The sequence below is a fragment of the Camellia sinensis genome, chromosome 5 (assembly GCF_055761805.1).
Source record: "Camellia sinensis isolate YWXY chromosome 5, ASM5576180v1, whole genome shotgun sequence".
Taxonomy (NCBI): Eukaryota; Viridiplantae; Streptophyta; class Magnoliopsida; order Ericales; family Theaceae; genus Camellia; species Camellia sinensis.
Genome location: NC_138965.1, coordinates 113695031 through 113705643, shown reverse-complemented (window position 1 = coordinate 113705643; position 10613 = coordinate 113695031). Strand labels below are relative to the sequence as shown.

Sequence of the window (10613 nt, the reverse complement as noted above, 5' to 3'; positions counted from 1 at the left end):
AGTCGGTGAGAGTATCTTTCGCTCCCGTTGTGCTGAGGGGCTACGGGGATTGTTTTCTGCCCTCCCTTCTAGGCATTGGCCGTTGGAATCGGCGTGTCTTGCAGCGGGTATGGTGGCTGCATGACATTGTTTTGCATCATGAAATTGACGACCGATTGCAGGTCTGCCAATTTGTTTGCCATCTCTTTACCTCTTCATCCCTCCGCAGGCATCTATCCTTCTATACCTAGAGGTCATCCTCATTGTAGTACCCACTTTGATCTGGCTTTTTTGGTGCGTTGCCATCCTGGCCGACGTCTTTCTTGCTGTGATTTTGGTCACGAGTTTCTGTGTTGCGGTGGTCTCCTTTGACGTCAAGGTCGATAGGTCTGCCACTCCTAGTAGGAGTGTCATCCCCAATCTTTTCCTTTTGTCCGTCACTGGCGATCTATTCTCTTTTCTTTCCCACAGACGGCGCCAAATTGTGTGAGTGATTTTTCGATCACACCGCCCAACTCAGTATTCAGCTGGAGAGAACTGGCAGAATAGATGACACCTAGCTGACCTGCAACAGAAAGAGAAGATTCCGACGGTGGTTCGTCCACTCGGGGGCACTCCGACGATCAAGTCAGTATATCTCTCAAAGATAATCAATAGTGCTAAACTTACTATTCATAATATAAATTGCGTACCTTAGACCCATGGGGGTGCCTCTTTTTTATAATTAACTCAATTCTTGTCCCACTAGAAGCCTAGCTTCAATGGACTCTTGCTCAGTGCTTATCCTGCACTCTTCAAGAGATAAAGATAAACTCTCTAAAAGCTTTATCCTTATCCATGCCAAAGTTCTTCATCATTCTAGGACTCTTGTCCCTTATCCGCTTATCTCGGATTCTGATATCTTCGGAGATTACCTCGGCCTTGCTAAGATAGCCTCAGCGTCATAAGCTGGACACGTGGCATCTCGGCTGACACATCGGCATCACCTTGGCCACGTGTTGAGACTCAGAAAATATATCCCTACAGTCATACTTCAACTTTTTTTTGGATGTCTTCTTCACTAAACCTTCATATTTAATGTGCATATATCATTGTTATATAGCATATAACAGAGAAAAATACCAAAATATATATATATATATACACACGTTTACATCATGGTTTGGCAAGGAAGAATGCCAAAAACAAAGCAAGTTAGATGTAAAATTACTACAAGAAAAAAATCCAATTATGTTGGTCTCATGTAAAATTAAAAAATTGACAGAAGAGCGAGATTGGCATTTGGTCTAAAATATAAAAAGATTGATTGTCACAATTGAAAAGTGTTGAGACTAAAAATTAGATTTCAATACAAGTGCAGGGGTTTGGGTGGCTATTATTATGAATACATAATATGAAATTATGTACACGACCCAAAGTGATACGATTAAGATCTCTCTGTCGGTTGTTATAGCAAATTATTACTAATCTACCGGATTAAAGTATTTTCTATTGCAAATTTGCAATCTTTCTCACCTGATTATTATTTCTTGATGATTTTTTTTGCAATTCTCACACTCGTGTGCCTTAGATTTTTTGTACGCGTTATTATTATTTCTTGATCATTTTCTTCACTATTCTCACATTCGTGCGTCTATAATTTTATTTATTTATTTATTTATTTTCAGCATCTAGATTTGTTGCTTCTGCATGAATGAACATGGAGGTTGCATGGTTTGTCATCCCAAAACACAGCAAAACAGTTTAATAGCTAGTTGTGCTCTTCATTTTAATATGCATTGTGGTTTGCTAAATTGAGAACATCACAGCTCATATGTGAATATTTTGGGAATGGTGTGGAATTCAGAAATATATATACTTGCAGAATATCAAATTCTAATTTAATTAGGGATCTGCAGACAAGATGGTGAAACACACAAATTAATTAATTTTGATCATGTTCTTGGCAGGCAATGTTTACTATTGTTGGATTGTTCATGGCACTAGTTGGCATGATATTCGGTCAATGTGATATATAAATTCATTTCTTATTATTAAACAAAAAGATAGTACTGTTTTGTGGTTAGAAATAAATAAATAAAACCACATAAAAAAATTGTTTACGTATATCACTTTTCCTTATAAGGATTGAATATGGACCTGACATGTTTTTTTTTATATATTTTTTATATAAAGTATTGTGGGCCAGTTTACACGCATCAGACTAAATCTCTATAGTCCGAACAAGCCTTCTGAAACAAGGCTTACGCCCTGCGGTTCGTGACTCCAAGGTGTGATTTACTGGTTAGGAGATTCAAATCTAAATTACATGTCTAGTTCTAACCTATCACAAGTCTCACTTTAATAATCTACTTTATTTATTTTGTAGATTCATGTGTATTCATCCATAAAATATAAAAATCAGATTGCACATGGCCACCTATTTTTCTTTCAAAAATGGACAAGTACCACTCATCTTTCGTAAAAATAAAATAAAATAAAAAAATAAAAAATTATGCAGGTGTAATTATCATATCAATTTAAATTTTATTTTATTTTATGAATTACCCCAATTGTTGTCCAATTATTTTACAAACTCGAGACAATATCCTTCTCTTTTTTTCGTTACTTCAGTTTTTAATTGCATTGCTATGGTTACATAAAGCTTAAAATTGGACCTACCTCTAAATTTCAAATTTAAAATAGATCAATGATTTGTAAACTGAAATTGATTAATATCTTCGATTTGATAGAATTATGATTAATTCAATCTGAACAGGTTAGCTAATTTCAACTTCAGTGGTTTCCTGCCAAAACCGCTAACCACTCTAAACCATCACATAAAATTTCTTTTTTTTGTTCTTGACTATGCTATGTAAAATCATCGTACAAAAACATGAAATTTCATTTTCGATCTTATTTGTTAAAGTAATTTGTTGATCAAATGCTGAAACAACACAAATACAACCCAACTTTAGTATATACTAAACCTACTTGCCATGCTAAATATGTCTTTTTTCTTCAAAACAAAGATTAGAATCGATCTCTCAATTTTAATACTATATAACAAGATTCTTGTCACCTTATTTATTTATCTTTTATAATCTTGTGAACATTATCTTTTGAATCACAACCTTCCTCAGTTGCTTGCTACCCCTCCTAATGTTTGAAATGAAATATAAATATAATGTTGGATGTATAAATAGATATATATTGGCATATGAGAGGCCATAGCTCATCTCTTGAATATGCAAAGAACAAAACCCTTTGAACCAGAAGAAGATTACCTAACCCACATAACAAACTAAACAAGAAGAGAAGAATGGCTTGCTGGTCTGCTGAGAATGCCACTAAAGCCTACCTCAAAGCCCTAAGAATGGTAAGCAATCGCAGCCCATCAATGTCTCATTTTAGTCCCTCTCATTACAACATGGAGCACTTCCCTCACTTCTTGTTTCACATTTTAGCTCTCATAAGCGTCAGCGCATTCATCCTGGGGAAGATTGGAGTGTTTTCAATATTGCATTCTGTGTACCTTTCTGTTTTATGTTTATAGCATTGTCAAATTTTGATTATTTTTAGGAAAAATTACATCCGTAATTCATATAATGTCTTTTGTGTCAATTTGAACGTCGTAGATCTAATTATATTAAATTTATTCTTGAATTTTTTTTTCAAAATTTATCAATTTAGTCTAATTGGTAATATATATCCTTATTAAAATTGAATTGAAATCAAAAGATAAATAGTTCGTTCATTCTTCTCAAAATAATTGAGAAGTTAGTGTCCAATTTGAAATGGCTCATTCCCTTTTAAATTAACCCTCTTGTCATGATTTGTATCCAATTTCTTAAAAAATGTCATCAATTTTCACTTTTATCAACTCAACTACTATTGTTCAAAAAACAAACTAAACTACTATCATATATATATATATATATATTTTTTTCTAATTCATTTGTCTAGTTCCTAATAAAGTTTCTCTTTTCAATCCATATAGTCCAAGTAAAGTTTGTCCGTCCATATCGGTAATAATAAAAACCAAACCTCATTCGCAAAATAGCTGAAATTGAAAATTTTAAGAATGAAATAAAAAAAATGATGATAGTTATCATTATCACATCTCTTCTTATGGCTCATGCATGTTTTGTGTTGAAAATTGTAGGGGAAGAGAGGGAAGGAACCCGATGTAGCCGAGTTCATATCCGCGATGGCGGCAGGCAACAATGCACAGCTCATGGTCATAGCATGTGCAGCCATTGCAGGATCCACCACCCTAGCCATGGTTGCTGCAGCCCATCAAACTGGTGGTCGCGTAGTCTGCATCCTAACCGGGCATGACAAGCTAAAACCATCCCAAATTGCTTTAGGACATTATGTACATTTTGTGGAGTTTGTCATAGGAAAAGCTCAGACCCTTTTGCTAAATGAATTCAAAGGTGCAGATTTCGTGCTCATCGATTGCAATTTGGATGATCACAATGAGGTTTCTCTGGTCGCGCAGAAGGGTGTGAATCATGGCGGTGGCTTAGTTGTAGGGTACAATGCCCTTGGAAAGGGACAATGGTTGAGTGAATTCAATACTCATTTTTTGCCCATTGGAGAGGGGTTGTTGGTGAGTAGAATAGGTGCTGGTGCTGGTGCTGGTGGTGGTAGATTTGGTGGTGGTGGGAAGAAGAGTCATTGGGTTGTGAAAGTAGATGAGGGCACAGGGGAGGAGCATGTTTATAGGATTAAAACTTCAACCCAGAGGAGAGAGATTGAAGCTTAAGAGGCTGTTGTGTTTTTTTGGGAACAAATAGTACTAAGTAATTCTAACTAATGCTGTAAATAGCAACTGATGTGTAATACCAGGCTTGCTCTTTGATTTTTGGGAGAGCTTAAAATGTTTTTGTATATGTTTCTGGCTATGGATGGATGTGGTTAATATTCTAAAATAAAATATAAAAAAAGTTTTTTTAAAAAATGATATTTGTCATCAATTTAATATAACCATATTTTTAGATCTCATGAATTCACATAACAAAAAACCAAACTACGTATTTTTATTTTTTTTTTAAAAATCGGTATGACAATAATGGGGGGAATACATTTAGACTATATTTGGTTCAAAGATTTAGGGAAAGTTTGGAAAGGAAAAGGAAAAATATATGTGAAATTAAATGAAATATATATATATATATATATATATATATTATTCACATTTCACCGCTATTTTCATTTTCCCTTTGTAAATCTCTCTCCAAATCTTTAAACCAAACACAATCTTACAACAATAAGACTCCAAACATTACACCTATAAAAGGGAACACCTTTTTTTAATTGATTTTTAACATGTTGGCAATACAAAAAATGAAATTGTTCATATGCTTAACATATCTTGGGACTTCCTTGAACATACTTTTAGGGAGTTAAGTTCCAGAATAGCTTCATTGAGCTTGTGATGTGTTGTGTCACATCTGTTACTACTGCTGTTTTGTGGAATGGTGAACCCCTGCCACATTTTAAACCTACAAGGGGACTAAGGCAGAGTGACCCCCTCTCTCTCTATTTATTTGTGTTGTGTATGGAAAGGCTATCTAATACGATCAGATTTAAGGCAGGGAATAAGTTGTGGAAAGGGGTTCAAGTTGCTAAGGGTGGACCATGCCTGACACACTTATTCTTTGCTGATGATCTGATGTTTTTTGCCAAAGCTGATATGAATAATTGTGATACAATTATAAATGTCATGAATGAGTTTTGTGAGATCTCTAGTTTGAAAGCCCATGCCCCTAAATCCAAATTGTATGTTTCCCCTAACATTAATAGAAGGAAAGCTAAATGTGGCATTCCTTTGAATGATGATTTGGGGAAATATCTTGGAGTTTCCCTTATTCATGGTAGAGTGAATAGAGGGCACTTCAACACAATTTTGGAAAAAATGCAAAAGAGGCTTGCTGGTTGGAAAGCTAATGTACTTTTGTTAGCAGGTAAAACAACATTCATTCAATCTATTAGTTTTGCATTGCTTGCATACACAATGCAAACTATGGATGTGCCCATTAAAGTGTGTAATCACATTGACAGACTCAACATGAATTTTCTGTGGGGTGACACCCTAGAAAAAAGGAAAATGCATTTAGTCAAATGGGAATAGGTTTGCCAATTGAAAAAATTGGGTGGACTTGGGATTAGGAAAACCAGAATTCAGAACCTAGCTCTACTTACTAAGTTGAGCTGCAAACTGATTTGTGAAATAGGTGCCTTGTGGAAAGATGTCCTTAAGAATAAATATCTTAAGACAACAAACTTAATGATTGGCCTAGAAGTAGGCCTGCTTCTCATGTGTGGAGTGGCATTTTGAAAACCAGAAACACCTTGAGGAAAGGTGTGAAATGGGAGATTGGTAATGGTAAGAATGTGGATTTGTGGAGTGACTAGTGGTGTGGTGACAAGCCATTTGTTGAGTTTGTTCCTCAGACTCTGCAAAATCAATTTGTTGGTACTAAGAATGTCTTACTGCACAATCTTGTTAATGAATAAGGAGATTGGGATAATGAACTTCCATCTTGTGTTTGATCACTTATCCTTAATTTACCTCCTCTTAATGCTAATGTTGATTCACCTACTTGGAAAGTTCCAGGTGATGGAAAGTTTTCTACTTCTAGTGCCTACAGGATCATTTCTGGTAACTTAGGACTGGAGGAAGACTAGAGTTGGATGTGGAAATCACAGCTACCACAGAAACTTAAAAGCTTTCTGTGGATTGTTATGCATGGTAAAGTTTGAACTAATTAGTTTGAGAGAAAAAAGAGGTCTGTCTTTAGACCCTGACTGTCCCAGCTATAATGAGGTGGAAGACATGAACCATCTGTTTCGAACTTGCTACAAAGTTAAAGTTGTTTGGTTAGATATGTTTTGTAATACCCCTGTTCTGTAGTATGCTAATTGGTCCTTAATACGAGTATGATGATGTGTTTAATATGATTTTATGTGCCATTTTGTGAATATATGTGATTTCGAAGTTCTATCTGCCCATCGTAGGAATATCTGTTTGAATAATCTGCTTTGGAAATTAAATTAGAGGCTTTATCGGCCACAAAACCCGAAATCGATTACGCCATTGTGATTGGCATAATTTTTAGAACCTACGGTGAAATTTAATTAAAAATTGATTCGGATCAAAATAATTAGATTCAAAACGATTAATTAGTGCCCCATTACCTTATTATTATTATAATGCCAATAGTGGGTTTTGTTGGGTAAGGGCACTACACCCTTTATTCTCCCTTCTTGCTTCATTTGACTGATTTGGGACTCAAATTAGAGGAGAGTCGACTGTAGAGAGGGAGAGAGGAGAGAATTGTGCAAATTGTAGCTTAAAGCTTGGGAACCTTGAAGATAATCTAAGAATTGTTATAGATTGTGAGAATCAAAGCTTCTAGGTGAGTAATTCTTGGATTATAGTTTGTAATTTTGTGTGTTCAAGCTAATTGGGTGATCAAGAGTAAGATTGAAATGAAATTAGGTTGGTTTTGTTGAATTAAAGCTTGGCATATGCATGCATGTAAGAAATTGTGTTGAAATAGCATGTATAAGCTTGAAATACATGATTCAAGTAGAGTTTTGGTTGAAACTCATGTTTTGATCACCATTTGTGTTGTCTAAGTTGAGAATGTGGCTAATTCATCACATGCATGTACAATTTATGAAGATATGAGTTTGAATGTATGAATTTGTTATGTTAGAATGAGTTTGATGGGAGATTGGGGCATGCATGTGAATTAATTGTGAATTGAGCTCTATTGGGTTGAGATTTGGGGTTTACATCATATTAGTATACTTATATTTGAGAATTGAGCCATAACATACATGATTTGTTGGTTGAAAATCGAATTGGAGCTTAAGAACTCAATCTGGAAAACCCAGATTTCTGATGTCCGCTCGAGCGGGTTAAGTGCTGCTCGAGAGGGAAAATCGTGCTACCAGCACTTTTTGCAGACATGGTTCCCGCTCGAGCGGGGAAGTTGACGCTCGAGCGGGGAGCTATGTAGACAGGCCATCCGCTCGAGCGGCAGAGTTAACGCCCGAGCGTGATTTTGATGTAACCAGTATTTTTGCAGGCCTTAAGTGTCTGCTCAAGCGGGGAAGTCCACGCTTGAGCAGGGACCTTATTTTCTGAAATTCTGAAATTGCATTCTATGTTCTGTTTTCTGTTTTCTTTCACTTGTAAGCACTCTTAGGCATGCATTGAGCATTGTAAATGAGTTAACGAGATAAGAATAAAGCCTAAAGAGGAATATGTGAATTAAAGAACGGATTGAACTGTTAGTGACCCTTTTGTGTTCATGAAATGTGTAGGGTCAAGCTCCGGGGCAAATCCAAAAGCCAATCACTGTGAGTAATATCGATATTTGAAAGCTTAGCAATGTCCAACTGTTTATTCCCTTATAAGCTTTATGAGTTGCTAATTGGGATTGTGGATAAAAGTCTGACATGAACGAATGAATGGACTGAAGGTTGTTTCAATATGAATAAATGGACCTAAGGTCGTTTTGATAGAAATAAATGGACGTAAGGTCGTTTTGACATAAATGAGTGGGCCAAAGGCCGTTTTGACACGAATGTATGGGCCGAAGGCCGTTTTGACGTAAACAAATGGACCGAAGGTCGTTTTGACAGAAATGAGTGGATCGAAGGTCGTTTTGATAGAAATGAGTGGACCGAAGGTAGTTTGGACATGTATGAATGGACCTAAGGTCGTTTTGACATGAATAAGTGGGCCGAAGGCCATTTTGACACGAATATATGGGCCGAAGGCCGTTTTGATGTAAACGGATGGACCGAAGGTCGTTTTGACAAAAATGAATGGATTGAAGGTCGTTTTGATACAAATGAGTGGACCGAAGGTCATTTGGACATGTATGAATGGACCTAAGGTCATTTTGACATGAATGAGTGGGCCGAAGGCCGTTTTGACACGAATGTATGGACCGAAGGCCGTTTTGACGTAAACGAATGGGTCGAAGGCCGTTTTGACAGAAATGAATGGGTCGAAGGCCGTTTTGACATAAATGAATGGGCCGAAGGCCGTTTTGACATGAATGGAAATCTGATTGGGCCAAAGGCCAGAATGTTTGGAACTACAGTCACTTGATTTGAATTTCGTATAGTTATATATCTGTTAAATAGAAATATAAATTGGGCCCAAGGCCGTTTGGAACATGTTGTTCTACATTGTTATGTAACTTCTGTATTTAATTTGATATTATTCACTGGGCTTTCACTCACGCTCATTCATGTGTTTGTAGGTGAGCCAAGAGAAGTCCAGACCCAACCTCCATGAAGTCTGTATGGAACAACTAAGGTTTTGAGAGAGTCAGCCCTTGTGTCTCACGCACGAGACCCGTCTTCGCCCTTTTGTTATGTATTCACATTTTGTCAGGTTGGCGAAGTTTTGAATACGTCTGTATATAGTTTTCATGGGTTGACTTAGTTTGGATGATCCTGTCTGTATAGAATCTTATGTCATTACACTTTCTGTTATGAGTTATTAACATATGTACATATGGAATGTTATGGTGTGCATATAAGCACGGATCTATGGACAAAGTTTTAAATTTGCTTCCGTTTGGCCCTTTTTACTCTGATAAGTCTTGTCTTATTTGGTTTGAGGCCGTAGGTAATCTCGTGATTACTGGCCGGTTATGGCCTTAACCCATAGGGGCGGGTTCGGGTCGTGACAGAGTGGTATCAGAGCACGAGTTAATAACTCGCACACTTGTCCAAAAAGAGCAATAAGCGTCTAGATAAGATCTAGGATGCATTCATGTGATAAATATGAATCTGAAGGCATCAAGAATATACTTAAGTGTTTCGATATGAATGGTTATGTGCTATAAATCTGTGAATTACCATTTGAATATGTATGCTCTCTGGTATATGCATACTTGTGAATCTTTTGTATAAAGTATAATGCAAGTTTAATCAGATGGTGAGTAATAACTCTGTAAAGTCATGTTTAACTTTAATTATTTTCTGATGATATGAAATGACAAGTTCCCTAAAATGCTATGTTTTGTATGAATGGATGATTGTCCAAATTTTCTTTGAACGTAATTGTGGTATCCGTAGCAGAGGCCCTCGCCTAGGGGATATAATGCTGTGGCTTATGGTCATGAGGCCCTAGCCCGGGGGAAATAATACCGTGGTACAGGCCCTCGCCCGGGGAAAATAATACCGTGGCCTATGTATGTGATATGTTACCTGGTATCAGAGATTCCATCATGGAACTTGATATGTTTGACCAACATGATATGTTACGCTAAAGGAAATACCACACATGATTTGAATATGAAATATGAACTATTACGCTAATGTGTACCGCAAGTTTGTTTTGCTATAATGCACATACATGAACACATGAATCATGAAAAATTGCATATGTGCATTCGGTTCTGCAAATGGGTGTCTATGTGAAATATGAACATGATTTGAATATGTAATTACTTAATAAATGTCAGCATGCGATATCTGATAAGTAAGCAATCATCTGTTACGTATGTGGTTAATTGTGTCTTGACGATACATAAAATGAGGATATAACAATGTGCCTATGTGCGAATGTACGCACATGTATCTGTGTTTATTTTGTATTGGGCATCCCAATGTTT

The 10613-nt window shown here is 36.4% G+C and overlaps 1 protein-coding gene across 1 annotated transcript; it reads left to right on the top strand.

Moving 5' to 3' along the window:
- Positions 1–3202: 3202 nt before the first annotated feature.
- On the top strand, positions 3203–4751 carry LOC114292262 (uncharacterized). Its single transcript, XM_028236173.2, has 2 exons — positions 3203–3337; positions 4124–4751. The coding sequence occupies exons 1-2, from the start codon at positions 3281–3283 to the stop codon at positions 4727–4729; spliced, it is 663 nt and encodes a 220-aa protein (XP_028091974.2). The 5' UTR covers positions 3203–3280; the 3' UTR covers positions 4730–4751.
- The last annotated feature ends 5862 nt before the right edge of the window (positions 4752–10613 follow it).

Bases quoted from the DNA above. Each gene is read 5' to 3' on its own strand.
- LOC114292262 (XM_028236173.2), top strand. From the start codon at position 3,281: ATGGCTTGCTGGTCTGCTGAGAATGCCACTAAAGCCTACCTCAAAGCC. The intron at 3,338-4,123 runs GTAAGCAATCGC...TGAAAATTGTAG, and splicing joins ACCTCAAAGCCCTAAGAATG to GGGAAGAGAGGGAAGGAACC.